Source organism: Rhinoderma darwinii, chromosome 4 (assembly GCF_050947455.1).
Source record: "Rhinoderma darwinii isolate aRhiDar2 chromosome 4, aRhiDar2.hap1, whole genome shotgun sequence".
Taxonomy (NCBI): Eukaryota; Metazoa; Chordata; class Amphibia; order Anura; family Rhinodermatidae; genus Rhinoderma; species Rhinoderma darwinii.
Window position 1 is genome coordinate 230,106,060 of NC_134690.1, and position 22,406 is coordinate 230,128,465.

The 22,406-nt window shown below is 40.7% G+C and overlaps 1 protein-coding gene across 3 annotated transcripts; it reads right to left on the minus strand.

Moving 5' to 3' along the window:
* Window positions 1–3,365: 3,365 nt before the first annotated feature.
* CD164 (CD164 molecule) lies at window positions 3,366–17,259 on the minus strand. Of its 3 annotated transcripts, none has more exons than XM_075862255.1 (7): window positions 16,917–17,259; window positions 11,864–11,938; window positions 9,131–9,190; window positions 8,734–8,772; window positions 7,856–7,906; window positions 7,209–7,268; window positions 3,366–6,447 (listed from the first exon to the last, which is right to left on the minus strand). In XM_075862255.1, exons 1-7 carry the CDS (start codon window positions 17,005–17,007, stop codon window positions 6,281–6,283), a joined length of 543 nt encoding a protein of 180 aa, XP_075718370.1. In that variant the 5' UTR covers window positions 17,008–17,259; the 3' UTR covers window positions 3,366–6,280. The 3 variants fall into 3 exon arrangements, with proteins under 3 accessions (XP_075718370.1, XP_075718369.1, XP_075718371.1); XM_075862254.1 differs by having other exon boundaries at window positions 8,734–8,775; XM_075862256.1 differs by lacking the exon at window positions 16,917–17,259 and adding an exon at window positions 16,576–16,746 and having other exon boundaries at window positions 8,734–8,775.
* Window positions 17,260–22,406: the final 5,147 nt, after the last annotated feature.

Here is a 22,406-nt window from a genome sequence, read left to right on the forward strand (position 1 = left end):
CTAGCGATTGGTGGGGGTCTCTGTGCTCAGACCCCCACCAATCCAAACTTCTGACATGTTAGAAGTTTGCCAAACATTTAGCTACACTTTAACTGTCACAACAGCCAAGGAAGCTACATCAGGTGAAACACTGAAGACCGGGAGTTGACAAATAAAAAAAAATCCACTAAATCTTGTTTAACCCCCTAACGACATGCCATGTACATAGCAGCCCTTAAGGGAAAGTATGGAACGGGCTCATGGGCTGAGCTCGCTTCACACTCAGCGGGTTCGTCTACGTAATACAGCCAACACAGCGACGACCCCCCCCCCCCCGTCAAAGATCGACTTGATTCCGACTATTTAACCCCTTAGATGCCATGATCAATCGCAACCGCAGCATCTAAGGTGTTAGCATGAGGGGGCGGCAGCCCCCTCTAAAGTACCATGAGCCCCCCAGTGACGTGATCACGGGGTGCATGAGGGCCCTCAGGTCTGCCATCTTTGTACACCTATTAAGCCCTGCCTGCTCTATAAGGAAAAAAAAAGTTAACTTTTTTTTAATAGAAAAAAATATACAAGGGTTCGCTCACCGCGTTTCCACTGCGTTAATACATGCGTTCGTCCAGACCACATTGTGAATAATGATGGTGCTCGAAGATATCCCAAGAAGTCCTGAGTCGACAGCAGGTATATAAGGCAATGAAAATTTTTATACAAGTGTGCTGGATATACCGCCTTTCCCTTTTCATTGTTTTTTTAATGTACCAAGAAATAAATAAGTAAAAAAAAAAAACCTTTAAGCATTTTTTTCCCAAAAGTAATGTTAAAAAAATAAGTTAACTGGTATCGTCGCATCCGTACAAGTCCAAACTGCTGTTTTTTGGTCACCTTAGCGCCCCAAAAACATGGAATAAAAAACGATCAAAAAAAGTCATGTACCCCAAAATGGTAATTATAAAAAAATACAGCTCACAGGGCAAAATATAAGCCGTCACACCGCTAAAAAGACTTAATAAAACAAGTTGTGACAATTTATTAATTTTTTTAACAAATTAGTTTTTTTTTTATGAGTGGTAAAACCACAAAAACCCCATCAATTTGGTATCACCATAATAGTATCAAACCGTAGAATAAAGTGAACATGTAGTTTGTACTGCATGATGCACGCCATAAAAACGCAACACCCAAAAAATACAAAAAAAAGCCACAATGTTTTTTCCCTATTTCACTCCAAATATTTTTTTTTCCGTTTCCTAGTACATTATGTGGTACATTAAATGGTGCCATGAAAAACTACAACTTGTCGCGCAAAAAACAAGTCCTCATTTGGCGGTCGATGGAAAAAAAAAAAAAGTTACGGCTTTTGGAAGGCGGGGAGGAAAAACTAAAATTGGCCATGTCATTAAAGAGAACCTTTCACCTCCCCATACATGTGCAGCTAAGTGCATCATGTAATGGGGTGGGTTGCACAAACCCTGGGGCACTTTACATTTTTTTTCTACCTCCCTCCGTTATTTAGATATCGGTGCCGTTATATATGGCGCCCGATATTTAAATAACCCCCTGAACAGTCAACGGGGCGTGTTACTGTGGCTGTGACACTGTCCAATCAGATATTGACAGTGCCATAGCAAAAGCGAGGAGTGCGATTGCAGTCTTTTCACCCGAACTGGCAAGGGGGCGTGTCACTGCTACGGACATTGTAAGAGCTGGGGAGCGCTTACACTGTCCATAGCAGAGACACGCCCCCTTGTCTGTTCGGCAGACAATACAAGACTGATCTCTCGCAGGAGCTGAAGAGATAAGAGCGCGCTCTCCTCTCTACAGCTCTTACACTGTCCGTAGCAGTGACACGCCCCCTTGCCAGTTTGGCAGAAGACTAATCTTGAGAGCTGAAGAGTGAGAGCGTGCGTGCACACACACTCTTCTCTTGCTGTAACACTGTCCATATCTGATTGGACAGCGTCACAGCCATAGTAACATACGTTGACTGTTCAGGGCTCCCCATTACATATTGAACTCAGCTGCACATGTATGGGGAGGTGAAAGATTCTCTTTAAGGGGTTAAAAAGTCAGTAGCTACAAAATACTTAGTCTTCAGCAGATCTTTAAGATGTGCAACACAGCCTTTTCTGGTATGCGATAAGGGAAATATCTTTCTTCCATTCTATTAAATATGTGAAATTCCTTAGGAATTGGGCTACATGGAATAACCAAAGCCAAATTACCCAAAGGTACATTCCCCACTTTTTGTTAAATAGCGGATTCCCCTTGGTCTTAAAGGAAGGGTGTCGCGGGAAAAAAAAAAATTTAGATCAATTTGCTTTTAGTGTTTTATTTAAAAAAAAATCATTTATGTGTTTGTTTTACTTTTTTTTTTATTTTCAAACTTTTTCTTCTCTATGGGGCTGCCATTTTTTTTTTTCATCTCTGTATGTGTCGATTAACGACACATACAGAGATGGAATACGGCACATACATCCCCATAGAGAATGCAAACGGGAGCCGTTCGCATTCACTATGGTGTACGCCGTCTATGTGGGAACGGCTCCCACACTGTCCAAATGGAAGGTCTTCGGCCGAGCGACATCCGGTGCCATTTTCTTGTGGACCGGAAGCCGCGGCCGGACAGTAAGAGGTCTACTTCCAGTCGCGGCTTCTGGACATGTGTTCTGAAGCAAGCACTAGGAGCGGAGGCGGCAGGAGCAGGTAAGTTATGTCTGTGTATGTTCGTGTTTTAGTGTGTGATTACTACTGTATGTAAGCCTACTAGTGTGTATTCGCTCAAAAAAATTGCGGCACACAGTGTAAGAGGCTTGAACATTCAATCCCCTCCTTTCTCCTGGCACTAGCCAGGATAAGGGAGGGGGGATTCTGTGAGCTCACTAGAGCGTGTGCATTTACATCAAATTTGCAGCATAAAGCAATGAGGTTGCTTTACCACATGCCAATGCTGCAATTTTGCAAATTGCTCCCTCTAGTGACCAGCACAGGGAAATGTTATAAATTAGAATCAAATTTATAATATTTCCTGACTTGTGAAAAAGTTTAAAAAAATTATAATGATGTCTAATCATGTATACACTAACTGTTTAACTATAAAAAAAAAAACAAAAAAAAACAACAAAATTCTCGCGACACATTCCCTTTAACATTCATCCATAGCCCATGGATACATTACACAGGAGAAAACAGAAGACCTCAGTATAATATGAGCAGTATTTTCAACTTGTGTATATCTTAAAAAAAATTGTATGATTACCCATTTTGTGAATGAATGTAGCACAAAAAATTATTTTTTTATATTAATACTCTAAATAAAATATGCAGAATCTCAGCAAAAGGAACGTTTTCCTTTAATGACAAAATTAAAGCACGCATCCTGGAAGCCTTTAAAGTATTTATTTTCAACAAAATCAACTTTATTTGCAATTAGACAGCTTATGAGATTATTAGAATATTCTTACATTTCTCAAGGCATCTTGATTTTTCATGGATGGACCCTGGAGCTCATCTAGTACTGTAAACTGCACAACAGAAAAGCAAACCTGTGGGATGGCACAAGAAGTGACCAGGCTCGAGCTTCATTTTGCACCAGAGAATTGTTCATTCCTTCTCGAATGCTTCAGAGGGACAACTATTTAGCACTTGTTTAATGTCAGCGTTTAGTGTTGGACATTCTTGTGTGTGAAGAACAGACGTCATTTAGAGTCCAGTGACTACATATCGTTATTAGTGGAGACAGACCTGTCCTTGGGTATGGTATAAACCAGCTGGCATGATGGGAAATTGTATAGGAAATGGGGAAAACTTGTAAATCCTGTAAGGCTTTTAAATCGTATAAGACATGAAGATTTAAGAGGTGACTCTAGTTGTCCATGTTAAATTTATCAAGTGTGTCTTTTATATAGGCTGAATATATTTTTATATAGGCTGATTCTAGTTTCCCTTCTGATTTGTTTCCTATAAAAAACCATGCCAAGTGGAGGAACAAGGAAAACCATTCTAAACTAAACCTGTTCCTTAATTTCTAGGCTGTGATTTCGTTTTTGGAGAAAGATGGTAGGAACTTGCATGCCCGTATTATCAAGCCTTAGCTCTTTACCAATGGCAAAAATCTATGGTTAAAATATACTGAGGGCACAATATTTTCAGGAATACTCTTCAATATAGAATTAGCGAGTATGTAAACAATGCTTGTAAACTATGGAATATAACTAAAAACAGGGGAAAGGAATGGATGTGTTGCCCCCTAACCACCAACAAGCAGATTTTATTTTCTAACATCTTAAGAAAGTTTCATTTGGAGCCTGACTGAACGCCATTAACCACGCTACATTTATCAGGCGTCTCCACTGGGGGAGCAGTTCACAGTACTGGACGTTATTAGAGCTCATTGGGTTGTAAAACCAGCATCGTCTCTTTAAACCAAAACTTTCCATTGTATATGGCGGTCTACGCTGGCAACAGCTGGTCAGCCAGGGTTCTATATGCATTACAAACATTGTCCGCACCCATATCAGTTGTGGAGTGTTCCATGATCAGAAGACGGCAAGTACTGGTGAGACAATGGAGAAGACCGGCACTATTTGCAGGAAGAAAATTGCTTACAAAAAAAATCCTATCTTGGCTCATGCACAAAATGTTTGTCAAACAACATTCCATTTACACTGGCATACAGAATGTCTCAATGGTAAGGCAGCATTTCTTAAACCAACCAACAGTCTACCGTTAACATTCTTCCCAGGCCGTAGGTAATATTTCTCACTGACATGTTCAACATTATTAAAATCATAATGATCCTAGATATTGGTATGCATGTTGCTCCCAGTAAACATACACCTGACAATCTGGTCAACGTCAGTATTTCAAAGAGGAAACCGTACTGAAGACAACAACGTTAAGGCACTTAGAAGTCGCACCCATAAGTAAGAGTAGCAAATTCTACTTTGTTGCTTTCATTCCTGAACCTTTCCAGATTAAAAATTACAATTTTTCATTATACAAAAAAACATTAATTTGTTGAAACAAAACAACCCCTTTAAAGATATCAGTAGGCATTCCTGACGTTCGGCTTGTTCTGGAAAGGGGTTTTGACAGAATCCGTATCGAACACGACTCGTTGTTGAAAGTCATTTCCTATTATTAGTGTCCTGGTAAATCTACCTATTCAAATTAAGAGAACAGCCTTTGGCACATAACCTGGGCACCGGAAAACATTTATTGCTGCAGTAACAGGTTTCATTTGCCATCTGCCCTGTAATACAATTCGTCTGATCACATTTGTACAGATCATGCATTGAGGAATGGGATCAAATTTTCTTTATATACTTTTGAGCAAGCGGGAACCAAGAAAGCTATTGGAATCAATAATGGAAACATGCTGTATAACAAGGCCATAAAGTTCAATTCCGGGAGGCACAATAAGCAGCATCGAGTGAACAGATTGAAAAGTTAGAGCAAAGTCGCATATTTTTTTCCTTCATTAATGGACTGATCCACAGAAAGGATCATAATAAATAAAAAAATAAAGAAGAGTAAGCCCTGCTATCAATAAACAGATCGAAGATTCAGATTTCGGAACACTATTATATAGAGAAAGGAAGATGCAGCAAAGCAGACTGAGAACTAAACTCTGCTTGTTACATTACTTGCCAAATTGAATTGGAAATTTGCATTTCTAGAGGATAATGGCTTGGATTAACATTGGTTCGTCATACAAGCATAGCGACAAAGAGGCCAATGCAATACTAAATAACTGAAATATGATACTTTCAATATGTCTTTTAAGGCACAATTCTCAAAACATCACCTTTTAGGAATAAGGTGCACTTAAGAAAATGGTAAGGAATAAGTTGCTTTCAAACAATGTATAATCAAAAGCATCACTAATAGAACTGAAGGGACAAGATCATATAAAGATATGCAATAGCGACAAACTACACTGCTCCTGACACCGCTGGACAACCGGATAGTTTTCGCAATCATCTAAAACCACTCCCTGCAATGTAATTTCAAGATTTTTTTTTTCTCAGATTCACCCATGGAAAGATTTTTTTCCCCTTATAGACTGTGTAAACTGAAGAATGGGACTTTGTTTCAAATACTTGAGGAAGCAGAAGGGACGCATGCAGTCAGTACACAGCAACGTTAAGCTGTACTTCCTTCTGGTTAGCGACGGTAAGAACATACTTTGTAGAGGAAGAAAAAGGGCCTCGTTCTGCAACTTTCCAATGAATCATTTCCAAGTTTCCCTTTGGTTAGAGCAATGTAGGTGAGCAGTTCAGAGCAAGTGGGTTTAAAGGGTATGGTAATTCCTGTCTTTGGCCTTGCAGAATTTGTACAAGAAGAATACCACAGCTTGAACACCCAGTACAAGAACAACTCCTCCAATGAAACTAGCGGCGTCAAAGGTGTTCTTCTTAATAGGTGATGCTGTTGGCACAGGAGCCGTGCTTGAGGCGTCTGCAAACAAACAGAGCACAGAAATGTGACTACTTCCATTTCCACACCTTGAAAATAGCACTTGTTATTTTTGGAAGAAAAAGATTATAAAGGGGTTATCCGGCGGCCCAAGAAAAAAAAAATAATAATCCACAAAACACTTCTTAATGTTATGTATCATTTCCAGGCATTAAATGTTATTTTTGGGCTACTTACCATACCGCCACACACATGGTTAACTTCTTATGCTTCTTGGGTGGGATTTCATTTTTCAGCGTGGGCTAAAAACTACAAAACCCAGGATCCCCCTGAAGGTCTGGAGCATGCGCATTGAGAGGAGGTGAGCCAGCGCATGCACGCCGACACTGCCTGGCCAAGAGCGACAGGAATAGGAAGAGGGCTGCCTTCAAAATGGAGCAGAAGGGGGTCACGTGATTGATGACACACCGACACTAAACAGAAGGGGCCCTCTGTCACACGGGGCCGTGTCGGAGCATCATCACTTGACAGAAAACTACAGGGATTCCGGCACCACGTGATGGGGTTCTCAATTCGTGATTCAGAATGGATTCGAAATTACACCATATTAGTACGAGAGATGTATTTTCCTGATAATATTAATGCTTAATTTTTATTCCCCGGATAACCCCTTTAAACCACAACGGTCACCAAAAAGACCCCAAAAGATTCCATATTGTACACAAATACCAATATCATAAACTAATCAGCACAAAGAGAAAACTAGAGCCAAGCTATACAAAGTTTTTTCCAAAAGGACTTACTGGTAGCAGAGCTTTGAGTAGTGGATAAAGCGGGAGTTGAAGAGCTGTTGGTTACTGCAGCTGGTAGGAAAATAGAAAAGCAAACCAGTAAAAAATAGAAAGATTTCTACATTGTAGATTCATGCAACTAAAATGGTAGTCTCAAGCGGTGTTCAACTAGCACCTGATACAATAAGTTCTTTTAGCTGAAAACAAGCTTTAGAGGGGTCTTCCCAGCATATAGCTATGGTGCGGTTCTCCTAAGCACAGCAGCGCTCCCGTCTACCCGCTGTGCAGGGAACGGCAGCATAGCCCCATTCACATGGATGGAATGTACAACAGGTGGCAGAGAGCTCTACTGTGCAGGGAAAAAGCCAATGTGACCAGGGTCACTTTGTGCTCATTGGCGATCCCAGAGGTCGGACTCTCACAGATCATAATTTGGCACATCCTAGCAATACGGCATAATATTATAAAATGGCAATACCACTTTCAGCACAATAAATAATTTAAATATAAATAATAATTTTGAAAGAATTTTAAAACCTAGATACTACAACTTCTATACTAAAACACACTATACACATGAGTCACACATTTTAGTTTCCCCTTTTATGGAAGAATCACATCGTAGAAAATACGGTCTCAAGCTTAATCAAAGTACTTACCTGGGGTGGAGGTAGATGCAGTAGTAGCGCTTATATTTTTTGTTGGTTCCGCTGTACAAAGAAGACAGAACAGCAGTCGGTGAAGCAGTTCAGCTATATAAAATCATACACAGCAACTACTAGGGCTTGTCTGGTTTGAAAAACCACTTCATACTACTGCTGGGACCTCAGGCTGGTCGTGGACACTTGAGGTTCTACATGACTTCTCCTGGTCCTCATTCCTCCAATTAGGGCTTATTTGAGGAGAGGGCCACTAGTAAAGGTATTGAATTGGCACCTCTGTACATTACACGGACACAATTCAGTAAAAAGTGGCAAAAGATGTATCAAAACTTAAAGGGGTACCATAGTTTTCATTAAAATATGACATTAACGGGTGATTGGAGGGGTTCTGACCTACTATTGATCACAAAAACAAATTGGGCGGAGCTAAAATATCAGGCACATTGCATGGACAGGAGTGGCACAATGTCTGGTAAACATCTGTAGGGGTCCCTGCTCGTTACCATCAGAAACCCCTTTTACTATTGAGCCAATCACACCCACAAAATTGTAAATTCAGAAAACCACACTCCACCAATACAAAAAAAAGCACATGTGGTGATGCTAGCACACACGCTGCAGCAACAGTGCTCACGGGACAGGCTAGCCCCATTGCAGGGCCAACAGCATCACGGTGGGTCATTTTATAGACCCTGTTTCGCATTCCCTAATCTGAAAGGAACACGTCCCGGCGTCAGGTTCTGTTTAAATAAAGTTTTCCTCCTCTCTTTGGACAGCAGAATGTTTAGTTGAATGCTACGGCAAGTCAACGTCAATAAATCATCTTCTAAAAAAAAAAAAAAAAAAAAATATCACTTTTAAATTACGTGTTTTACCTGCTGAAGTAGCTACGGTTGGTGGTGCTGCAGTTGAACCTACTGAAACAAGTTAAAAAAAAAAAAAAAGAAAAAAGGGACAATCATTCTTCTATAGGATTTTACACTAGAAACATTAAATAATTCTAACCTGTTCGAATAACAACAATACATCATTAGAATGGTAAAAATAATACCACAGCTTATGAGCAACGCATATACTTTAGGAAAACAGCACAAAAATAAGTGATCATTTCTCTCCTTATCCTCATGATCAAACACACTCAGATTCCATTCATTCAGCAGCTTCTAGCCCGGCATCACTAGAATCGTTTTCCACGTGTCACAGGCAAGTTAACTTCACATACTTGAGCATTCACACAATGATTTTATAGTAAGTGAATAGAACAAACATTACCTTGACAATCTACAACAGAGCAGTTGGCAGCAGTTGCATTTCTACATTTTGCGATTGTATCTAAAAAAAAAACAAAAACAAAAGCACTACATTTGAAAATCCAGAACAACTACAAAGTTACGAACCAGGAAATTTAGATCATACAAATGAGCCAAAAAAAAAAAAAAAGGATTGAATGGTTAGGAGAGATTTAGCAAACCAGATGCAAAGGAAAAGTGGAGGCAATGCCCAACGCAAACCAGATTGTTTCTTTCATTTTCAAACGGGCTACTGAATAACAACTTTTTGTTTGTCCTAATTTTGATAAATTTCGCCCATTCTGCACACATCTTAAAGGCTATGTACACCTTTGATTTTTTTTATTTATTTATTTTATTTAAGATACAAATGTATATCAGTGTGTTCAGTGCAACTTTCTAAATACTTGTTAAAAATTATTTTTACTTTTTGAGATACAGCTGCTTTGTATCCTGTATACAGAACAGCTATATCTAGCGCTGAAACCTGTATCCGTTCAGGTCAGCTGAACTGACTGATTCAGCGACAGCGGGTCAGAGGCACACCGGATCGGGCTGTTACTGATCACATCTAAGTTCATAATTTAGAAGTGATCGATAACAGGTGGATCCCGACGTTCAAGTCTCGGTGCTAGATACAACTGCTCTGTATACAGGATACAAAGCAGCTGCATCTCAAAAAGTAAGGCCTCACACACACACGACTAAGGGTTTTTACTGACCGCAAATATGGATGCACATCCATAGCTGTCTGCAATTGCGGAAGCGCAATGGCGAGTCTGTGCTGCAATTGCGGACAAGAATAGGACATGTTCTATATACTGCATATACTTTGTACTGCCAGGATACACATCTGTAAATATACAGAAAGTTATCCGTGGCCTATAGAAAATAATGGGTTCTCAATTTCACCCGTAATTACGGACGACAACTACAGTCATGTGCATGGGGCCTAAAAAGAATTTAATAAAAAGTGTTTAGAAAGTTACATAAAACACACGGACATTTTAATAAAAAAAAAAAAGAAAGAAAACTATTTCAAAAGGTGTACAAAGCCTTTAATTCTGTGAACACTTAAAGGGTTTGGCCGCTTTACATAGAATGATTCAAATGTGTTAAGAACCTGAATATAGGCAACTTACTAATATATCTTTATTAGAATTTCTGCGTCATTTTGTCACTTCCTCGTGAGGCTGGGTTCGCATGTCACGGTCAAAATGCATGTTTTTGCCATGAACCGCACCATTCTACAAAAACCGTGGTAAAATAATTTTGCTGCGGTCCACAGCAAAAAAAATAAAAAATTATTTTGACTACACCGCGTGAACCTAGGGTTAGCATAATCTTCTGCCCTGAGCGTACGCCGCTCCTTCGCTGAAAATGGCTGTGATAAGACACGTCCACCAGCCTCCTCCATTGCAACACGCTCACTGTCTGCCTAAATTCCTGGATGTCCAGGACGTGTACAAGAGCAGATGAAAGGTTTATATGACCAAATAATTTAATCTCCGCTTGTACAGGTACTGGACGTCCAAGAATCTAGCGCAGACGCAGTGTGTTGCAATTGAGGAGGCTGATGGACGGGTCTCATCATACATCCCTCCATTAGTGGCCATTTTCAGGATGGGAGCAGTCAGCAAGACTCTCTAAGCTTGAGTACCCTTCCCTCATACAATAGTTACAGCAACAATTTGTCCCCACACTCCCCCAATGTGCCCTCTAAGAAGCTATATACAGCAATCGCTGCATGTAGCTTCCTGCATCTACCAATGCCAACAGGAGGGGGACCACATAGGGTAGTCATTATATTACATGAGCGATGTCTGACACCATCAAGCTCCATGCACTCTGCACCAGGTGAAAGCGCCTTGCAGCAGAATGTGTAAGGAGCAGGAGGCAAAATATGTCCTCTCTTAACTCATCTCTAAACCCAAACATATGCCTAAATGTGTGGCGCGAGCTGTTAAATAAACGTGAGGAAAAAAAAAAAAAAAAGTATGCCTCCAACGGATGCCTCTGACGGACACCAACCGTCAGCTATCCATCGCCTATGGACGCACATGTTAAAAAAAAAAGTACACGTTTTACTTATGTGTTTTTTTTTACTGCTTCCGATGAATACTATAAGTCGCCCATGTAGTGGACTACAATGGTAAAAAAAATACACTTTTTTTTTTTTTTTTTACAGCATGGTGTGAGATTGTGTTGAACTGGTACGGTCAAAATTTTTATAAGTTAACGTGTTTCAAGAAAAGTGAACGGTGGACTGTATGTAAACTGGGTAGATAAAAAACAAAGACAGATTTTTCAAGCAACAAAGCAAGATAAAGGGGGTTTTATACAGAACGAGTATCAGACAGACAAGCGTTCATATAACGCTCGTTCCTGATAATTGCCCTGTGTAAACAGAGGAACGATCAGCAGATGAACAAGCAAACGCTGGATCATCTGCTGGTCGTATTATTTTAAAACAGTAAAATATTATCGTTGTCGGCAGCACATCTCCCTGTGTAATCGGAGATGTGCTGCCAACATGATAATAATGGATGGGGACGAGCGATCGGAGTAACAACTGCTCGTCCCCAACCATAGCGAAGTGTGACAGGAGAAAACGAGCGCCGATCAGCGATGTCTCATTGGTCAGCGCTCGCTGCACTGGCTGAGTGTCGGCCCGTGTAAAAGGGCCTTAACATTGCCAAAACGTATTGTAACTCACCATTTTCACAGGTACTCCATGAACAGCCTGTGATATTACTACATGCACTGCAGGACGTTTCATTTTCACAGAAATCTACGAGAAAAATAAACAAAAACAAGTCATGAAAAATGGCAAAAACCAACAACAACTTTGAGAACGTCATTAATGACACCAAAACACCACATTATTTTTATTTAGATGTGAATTTAACAGGAAGCAGTGATCATAAAATGTTCAAAATTCATTCAAGGGGGGACAAGACAATGGGGTAGACTGACGTTTCATACGCCAGTCTTAATTAACAGTTTGCTAGAATAAGATGCTAAGCCTACGTTCATACAGAGTTTTTTGCAAGCAAAAAATTCTGCCTCAAAATTCCGTCTGGAATTTGATCTGCCTGCATGCCGTTTGCCGCGTTTTTCGCCCCACGCCCATTGAGCACAGCGGACAAAAAAACGCAGCAAAATATGCTTTCTCTGCCTCCCATTGATGTCAATTTCCGCGTCAAAAAAATCTGTGTGAACTGACCCTTATTAAGAGATTAACACCTTTCGCCTGGCCATGCGCACTCCCTGCTACCAGGCCTACCTGCTTCCTAATCACTCCCTCCACTCCAGATCCCCTAAAGCGCTCAGCAGGCCGGAACATAAAGGGTCCTGACACTCAGTGCCTTATACACGACAGCACTCCATGTCCTGAGTGCTGTGTCACATACGTCTTGACGTTGCCCAGTGACAGTACCTTGTATGCGCCACAACATAGAAAAGTTAATAGATTCCCACCACTAATTTAGAAGCCATTTCCATATTCTAAACATTTAAGGGTTATTAAAACAAACTGCAGATGCCCTAAAGTGAATTAAAAAAATAAAAATAAAACACTACTCAGCTATTCTTCCCACCGGCAATTCGGCACGGAGGTTCCGGCAGTCTGCCCGGTGTCTGTATACATGTAGCTAGCAGGTGACCGCAGCAGCCAATCAGAGGCCTCAGCGGTGATGCGTTTTATTCCTGGCATCATGGTTCTCATCACTGAGCTTTCATGCCAAGAACACAACACTGATTGGCTGCAGCAGTCACAAGTGCCCGCAGGTATACAAACACCAGGAGGACCGCTGGAGCGTCAACACTGGATCGCTGGGAAAAAGAATAGGTAAGTAATGATCGTTATTTTACTTTAGGACACTTGCAACTGTAATATATATATATATATATATATATATATATATATATTTATTTTTTTTTAAAAAGTGACGCCCGGATAACCACCTTTAATATAGGTTGCTGGGAGAAATGTGTCAATAGAGTACAGGGAGTAGAAATATCAACGTGGAAGAATAAATGGGACATTCTATTTAGTGAATGTTTTTTACTCAGATTCCACCATTAGATGTCAGCCTCTTGGTAGCAGAAGCACAGGATTATGGTCATACAGGAGAAATGTTGGCTAAAGGAGTGACCCTGGAGTTCAAGGAGTCACTCTGTAGAACAACTCCATAATATAACAGGTGTTGGAACAAGTTAAAAAAAAAAATTCTCATGGATTCTTATGTAATCCACAAGAAAAAAAAAAATCTGTACCTCCGCGTAAAACTAGAGGCACAGATGAAAAGTATAGGCCCATAAAATTGTATGGGTGCCATATTTGTGAACCCTATTACAGATTGTTAACAGTCAGTAAAAGAAGAAGACAAATACTATGGCTACATGGCAATAGATTGTTGTCCCCCGAGAATTACGGTTAAAATACTTTCTGTAACTTCAATGTCTCCCTATCTTAGAATATGGTGAGCGATCAGTTTGCTCCACTGTTAAAAACTGGCCATAGCCCCCAACGGGCAGAGAAACATTATGAGCATAATGTTTCTGCGCTATGGTTTCCACAAAAAAAACGGAAGCTTTACGGATCGGAGAAACTGAAATTATTAGCAACGGAAATATTACCATTGACATCAATGGTAATGCAAACGGAAGCTATGGTTCCCCTGACAACAAGGCCTGACGGAACCCAACGCTGATGTGAACTGGCCCTAAACGGTCATCTCGTCAGTTCTATGAATAATGAAGTGATTGCTTCTCAGAAACTGATGGGAAAGCGAATTCATACGCGACGTCAAATGTGGCTGCAATTTCTGTTGTCACGCTTGCAAATATGGCCACTGTAACATAATAGAAAAATTCCAATATCTCTATAAGTAAATAAAACATAATAGCTGAACTTTGGCTAGAGCTCCTCCGATTTCCTTTTATGTTGCCAACTTTACGTTGTCACAAGGACAGACCCTTTAACGTTTCTCAGATGTCCTAGGAAAAACAAGCTTAGAACATCAACCAGGTTTTGCTCCCTGCACATGCTTCCACTAGGTGCCAAATGCCATCACTGGCACAACCAAACTCCATCTCTTCCTCCATCTCTTCCTCCATCTCTTCCTCCATCTCTTCCTCCATCTCTTCCTGCTGTTACTAAGTGTTGAGGACATGGCCTACTGCAGAAATGGGGAGGGGTGGGCAAAACCTCAAGCGACATGTAAGGCCAGGCTCATACATTCCTGGCTCCAGCAAGTTCGCTGGATATTTTTATTTTATTAAACGTGGATCACTTGCTCCTCAACCAGGTTGGGAAGACTGAGCCATGCAGCCTGTTCTTGTTGGCACCTATCTTTTACAGCTAGCTCCTAGTCCAGGCTAAGATCTGTCCAGGCCTGCCCTGTTATACAGGTCTGTCCTGGTAACAGACTCTTTAAAACAACAAATTTCTATTAGAAGAACCTGGCGCAACCCAATGAGTGCTGTCAGGGGAAGCATTAGTTTGAAAAGTTGAATATTAAAACATCAGATCCTATTATTTTCCCCTGAGATTAGAAGTTCCAGAATTGTTTGGCAGGCGTGTAATATTTGGCCACATAGAGGTTATGAAAAGCAGAAAAGTGACCGGAGGAGCGCTCCTAGCGTAGTATATGAGACATAAGTGAAGGTATGGAGCGCTCCTAGCGTAGTATATGAGACATAAGTGAAGTTATGGAGCGCTCCTAGCGTAGTATATGAGACATAAGTGAAGTTATGGAGCGCTCCTAGCGTAGTATTTGAGACATGAGTGAAGGTATGGAGCGCTCCTAGCTTAGTATTTCAGACATGAGTGAAGGTATGGAGCGCTCCTAGCATAGTATTTCAGACATGAGTGAAGGTATGGAGCGCTCCTAGCGTAGTATTTCAGACATGTGTATGGAGCGCTCCTAGCGTAGTATTTGAGACATAAGTGAAGGTATGGAGCGCTCCTAGCGTAGTATTTGAGACATAAGTGAAGGTATGGAGCACTCCTAGCGTAGTATTTGAGACATGTGAAGGTATGGAGCGCTCCTAGCATAGTATATGAGACAAGTGAAGGTATGGAGCGCTCCTAGCGTAGTATATGAGACATAAGTGAAGGTATGGAGCGCTCCTAGCGTAGTATTTCAGACATGAGTGACGGTATGGAGCGCTCCTAGCGTAGTATATGAGACATAAGTGAAGGTATGGAGCGCTCCTAGCATAGTATATGAGACAAGTGAAGGTATGGAGCGCTCCTAGCGTAGTATATGAGACAAGTGAAGGTATGGAGCGCTCCTAGCGTAGTATATGAGACATAAGTGAAGGTATGGAGCGCTCCTAGCGTAGTATATGAGACATAAGTGAAGGTATGGAGCGCTCCTAGCGTAGTATATGAGACATAAGTGAAGGTATGGAGCGCTCCTAGCGTAGTATTTCAGACATGAGTGACGGTATGGAGCGCTCATAGCGTAGTATTTGAGACATAAGCGAAGGTATACAGGATAGAGTGGTTGCTCTCACTTTTTTTGTTTTGCACATACGGTACAACACGAGTCGCCTATAGGGTAAAATAAGAACGATCTTTTGTAATGGGTATTATTATTTCACGCTTATCTGCGGAAGAAGTGTGGAATCTCATAGAAGCGCATAATCTGGCTGACATAGTTAGAATCCCAAACGTATCGAGGCCGCGAAGAACGACAAGAGATCAATTCGGAAGCCCTGGCTGGACCACACACCGGCCTCAAGCGTGCCCTAGCTGTTTCCCCTTAGACTAATATTCATGTGGCAACTATTGATCTTTAGATGAAAGCTTCTATATTGCTACGTACGACAATGTTGTTTTATTTCTTTGGTTTTTTTCTCTTAAGGTGTAAAAAATATGATTTATGCTTGTGCCTTAGCCCCTGCGTGGGGTCATTGCGTTTACTTTGCTTTTTCTTGCGGCTGGAAATCCAGCGTGGTCAATAAAAACTTTTGACATTAAAGTGTGAATCCTATTGGACGTCCTCTGTCTGACAGACGCTACACGTCTTGCGCTGTACACGTCTTGCGCTCGCCTCTATGCGCATTATATGACCGTCTTCTGTAACAGGGGACCACACAGCGAGCAGCCCCCCTGTAGCGGTGGATCCTGCCTGAAAAGCATTTGTTCAGCCCTACGGAGATGAGTTGTACCATTAGGTGGAGGGAATGGAGTATTTTGTTTAATACGGATGCTAGTCCCATGAAGCCCACCCTCCCCCATTCTTCCTGTATACTGGGGGTATTGGGACCCCTTGGCTGCATGGCAGTTAGATCCACAGCTGTTATATCTATGGCTGGCTTGTCTATAACTTGCGAGTGGGTGTCACATACTGGAAAAGTTCTGCCTCTAAATATACAGAAGATATCACTCCATCTACCCAGAAGCAAACTAATCACCATTTTGGGTCTTTGCGGGGTGTATCATGACCCGCTGTTATGAGCGGCCACAGCAGCACAGAGTGACACTATGCATTGTAACAAGTAAACTAGACATTTAGCTGCTCGCTATCATAGACTGTGAAGCCATCAGGAGACTAGGCGTGTCCTCTGTACAGGTCAGCTCCTTCCTGTATCACCTGCGCTGCGACTCGATACTATGACGTCACCGTCGTGACCGCAGTATGACGAGAGCCGCCTTATAGTAAGGGGCACACACTGCGCGTCCGTCCATACTGCGGTACCGCGAGGAGGCTGCCGGTGAGTACGCTGGAATAGATACATATAGGGAAGCATCTTACCTGCAGCGCCGGTCAGCCCACATAGCAGCAGGAGCAGCCCGGGCAGGAGCAGCAGAAGCAGGTGTGGCGCGGCGCCACGCACCGTCATCATCCCGGCTCTCGTGAGTTGCAGTTTCGCAGCTGTCAGCCGCCCGTCCTCTCACTGACTCCGCGAGGCTCTCCCTGCACACGTGATCCAGCAGGTGTGGCTTTCCAGGCAGCAATAACGTCACGGGCGGGACAGTGTCGACGGTCCTAGAATGAGTAACGTGACCAGCACTTCATCTGCTGCCTCTACCGTGTTCGGGAATTGAAAACTAGTCCGGGTAGACTCTCGCACCTCCTGCTGTGACGTCACTACGAACGTGGCACTAGAACGCTCACCTCGTCACCCAGCTCACGGGCTACAGCGCCACCTGGAGTGTGTTTTGTGAAACTACAGGCTCGCTATGACAGGATGTGAATGACCCCTCTACTCTATATATCGTGTCTACATTATCATGATGTACGTCAATAATCTTTATATCTACTGTCTATGCATTCATCAAATTCAAAATCCAGTTTGCAAGTCAACACACAAATATTTATCTATCGCTTCACGTAATTACAGTGTACTATTCGTCGTATTCCCCAATGCGGTGCATGTCTATCGGGAAACATGGCGCAGCTGCTAGTTTAATGCCACTTTTAACCCCTCAAGGTCCGAGCCTTTTTTTTATTTTTCATTTTCGTTTTACACTTCCCACCTTCCAAGAGCCATAACGTCTTTATTTTTCCGTCAATAGAGCGGTGTGAGGGCTAATATTTTGCGGGAGGAGTTGCAGTTTCTATTGGTAGCATTTAAAGTGCCATATAATGTACTCGGAAGCAAATTTTTTTTTATTTGCAGGCTGAAATTTGAAAAAATGGATTCCTCCATTATTTTTTGGGTTCCGTTTTTACGTCTTTCACCGTGTGGTAAAATCAACAACTTAACTTTACTCTGTGGCTCAATATGATTTTGGTGATATCAAATCGATATAGATTTTTTTTATATTTTACTACTTTAAAAAAACAAAACACTTTTTTATTTTTCCGTGCATTGAGCCGTGAGGGCTTATTTTTTGTGGGACGAGCTGTAGTTTTTATTGGCACCATTTGTTGGTACATATGAATTTTTGCTCACTTTTTATTAAAAAAAAATTTGGGAGCTAAGGTGACCAAAAAACAGCGATTGTGGCGGTTTACAATTTTTATTTTTTATGGCTTTTACCGTGCGCGTTAAATAACGCTATATTGTAATAGTTCAGACATTTACGGACGCAGCGATAACAATTTTGTTTACTTTTTTTAGTTTTTACATTACTTAAAGGGGTTGTCCCAAGTTGATAAATGGAGCTATAAAGCTCCCCCATGTAAAAATAAGAAGAATTCTAATTACCTGTCCGTCGTCCAGCGATGTCGTTTTCTTGCTATTCTTGATTGAAGTTGCGGTCGGTCCCTCTTTGTATCCTGCTCGTTGCCTAGGTTCCCGGCCACCGCTATTTACCTTTAGCGGTGGCCGCGCATGCGTCCGGAGCAGAGGATGTCATTTGCTTGTGAACGCGCATCTCGGCGCTTCTCGGCGCATGCGCAGAAAATGCAGTGGAAAGGCACCCGTCACAAGGAGAAGTCTGCGCTCCGCTAAAGGTAAGTGTGTATATGTTTGTATGTTTGTGTGTGTGTGTGTCTGTGTATATATGGGTGTGTTTGTGTATATGTGTTTGTGTGTGTGTGTGTGTGTGTGTTTATGTGTGAGTGTATATATGGGTGTATTTGTGTGTATGTGTATATGTTTGTGTATATTTTTGTGTTTGTGTGTGTATATGTTTGTGTGTGTGTGTGTGTGTGTGTGTGTTTTTGTATATGTGTGGGTTTGTGTATGTGTTTGTGTATATATGGGTGTGTTTGTGTACATATGTTTGTGTGTATATGTGTATATGTTTGTGTGTATATGTGTGTGTTTGTGTATATATGGGTGTGTTTCTGTATATGTTTGTATGTGTGTTTGTGTATGTGTGTTTGTGTATATTTGGGTGTGTTTGTGTACATGTGTTTGTGTATATGTGGGTGTGTTTGTGTATATATGGGTGTGTTTGTGTATATATGGGTGTGTTTGTGTATATGTGTTTGTGCATATGTGTGTGTGTGTGTGTGTGTGTGTGTGTGTGTGTGTGTGTGTTTATGTGTGAGTGTATATATGGGTGTATTTCTGTGTATGTATATGTTTGTGTATATTTTTGTGTATGTGTGTGTGTGTATATGTTTGTGTGTGTGTGTGTGTTTTTGTATATGTGTGTGTATGTGTATATATGGGTGTGTTTGTGTACATATGTTTGTGTATATGTTTGTGTATATGTGTGTTTGTGTATATATGGGTGTGTTTGTGTATATGTTTGTGTGTGTGTGTTTGTGTATATTTGGGTGTGTTTGTGTACATGTGTTTGTGTGTGTGTGTATATATGGGTGTGTTTGTGCATATGTTTGTGTGTATGTGTCTGTATTTTTGTATATGTATATTTGTGTGTTTGCTTATATGTGTGTTTGTGTATATATGGGTGTGTTTGTGTACATGTGTTTGTGTGTATGTGTGTGTTTGTGTGTATATGTGTGTGTTTGTGTGTATATGTTTATGTGTGTGTTTGTGTAATATATGGGTGTGTGTTTATGTGTTTGTGTATATGTTTGTGTGTGGTTGTTTGTGTGTGTGTGTGTGTGTGTGTGTAGGTGAGTATAAGTATCGGTATTGTTCACATTGCTAACTTTTTTTTTATGTTGTTGCAGATTTTGATGTACCAATTGGACTACATCTTCGATTCGTTGGACTACTGCGTAGATCTACGTTTTTTGAAAATTTTAACAAAATGGTTAACGAGGGTTTTGTTGGGGATTTCTTATTTCAATAAAAAAAAAATTGTCTTTGTCTTTTTTTTTTCAAACTTTATTAGTGCCTAGATAATGGCAGTTGGCTGATTGACAGCGTCCATTATAAAGGCGGTACTTAGTGTTAGCAGGTGCAGAGGCTAGCACTAACCACCCATTATTACCCCGGTACCCACCACCACCAGGGGTGCCGGGAAGAGCTTGGTACGATCCAGTACCCGACCATCTGTTGTGATGGTCGGGTACTGGGGCGGCCGTAGGCTGGTATTATGAGGCTGGGAAGGGCCAAAAACAGTGGACCTTCCCACCCTTGTAATGCTAGGCTGCTGCTGCTGTGTTGTATCGGGCTGGTTATAAAAATGTGGGGGACCCCCACGTCGTTTTTTTTTTAAATTTAACAATAGACGTTGGGTCCCCCACATTTTTAATAACCAGCCATATACAAGGCCGCAGCAGCCTGGCATTACACGGGTGGGAGGGGCCACTGGCTTAGTACATTCCCAGGCTAATAACACTGTGTTGTATGTGGCTGGTTATGATAAATTGGGTGGAACCCCATGTCTTTTTAATAAAAATAATAAATAAATAATAAAAAAAAAATGACGTGGGGTCCCCCCCATTTTTATAACCAGCCAGATACAACACAGCAGCAGCAGCCTAGCATTACAAGGGTGGGAAGGTCCACTGTTTTTGGCCCTTCCCAGCCTCATAATACCAGCCTGCGGCCGCCCCAGAGCCCGACCATCACAACAGATGGTCGGGTACTGGATCGAACCTGGCTCTTCCCGGCACCCCTGGTGGTGGTGGGTACCGGGGTAATAATGGTGTTTAGTGTTAGCCTCTGTACCGGCTAACACTAAGCCTCCCCTTAGTAATGGACCTTGTCACTCAGACAGCGGCCCTTACTAAAGTGATAGTAATAAACTTGAAAATAAAACACAAAGATATAGATAAAATATTTTATTGAAATAAAGCACCCCCAACACCACCCTCATTAACCATTTTATTGATGAAAAAAAAAAGCGTCATCTAAGTAGTCCTCGAAACCGACGTAGTCCAAACACCAAACCTGTAAAAAATCCAAAATATAAAAAAAAAAAATGAAATAAAACATGTCGTAGGCTTAGTTTCACTTTCATGTGTGATACTGACTGTTATACCATGTATAGAAGCCTGCGGCAAAGTTGGCTTAGATACAGGGCAGACAGTATCATACATGGCCATACAGACATTTATACAAACAAACATACATACATACATACATACATACAAGCAAACATACATACAAGCAAACATACATACAAGCAAACATACATACAAGCAAACATACATACAAGCAAACATACATACAAGCAAACATACATACAAGCAAGCAAACATACAAGCAAGCAAACATACAAGCAAGCAAACATACATACATGCAAGCAAACATACATACATACAAGCAAACATACATGCAAACATACATACATGCAAACATACATGCACATATACACATACAAACATGACAACATACATACAAGAAAACATACATACAAATATACATACATACATGAAAACATACATACATGCACATATACACATACAAACATGACAACATACATACAAGAAAACATACATACAAACATACATACATGAAAACATACATACATGCAAACATACATGCACATATACACATACAAACATGACAACATACATACAAGAAAACATACATACATGAAAACATACATACATGCAAACATACATGCACATATACACATACAAATATGACAACATACATACATGAAAACATACATGCACATATACACATACAAATATGACAACATACATACAAGCAAACATACATACATACATACAAGCATACATACATACAAGCAAACATACATGCACATATACACATACAAACATGACAACATACATACAAGAAAACATACATACAAACATACATACATGCAAGCAAACATACATACATACAAGCAAACATACATGCATACAAGCAAACATACATACATACATGCAAACATACATGCACATATACACATACATGCACATATACACATACAAACATGACAACATACATACAAGAAAACATACATACATGAAAACATACATGCAAACATACATGCACATATACACATACAAATATGAGAACATACATACAAGCAAACATACATACATACAAGCATACATACATACATACAAGCAAACATACATACAAGCAAACATACATAATACACATACATGCACATATACACATACAAACATGACAACATACATACAAGAAAACATACATACAAACATACATGCAAGCAAACATACATACATGCAAGCAAACATACATACATGCAAGCAAACATACATGCATACAAGCAAACATACATACAAGCAAACAAACATACAAGCAAACAAACATACATGCAAACATACATACAAGCAAACATACATACATGCAAACATACATACATGAAAACATACATACATGCAAACATACATGCACATATACACATACAAACATGACAACATACATACAAGAAAACATACATGCAAACATACATACATACAAACATACATGCAAACATACATACATGCAAACATACATACATGCAAACA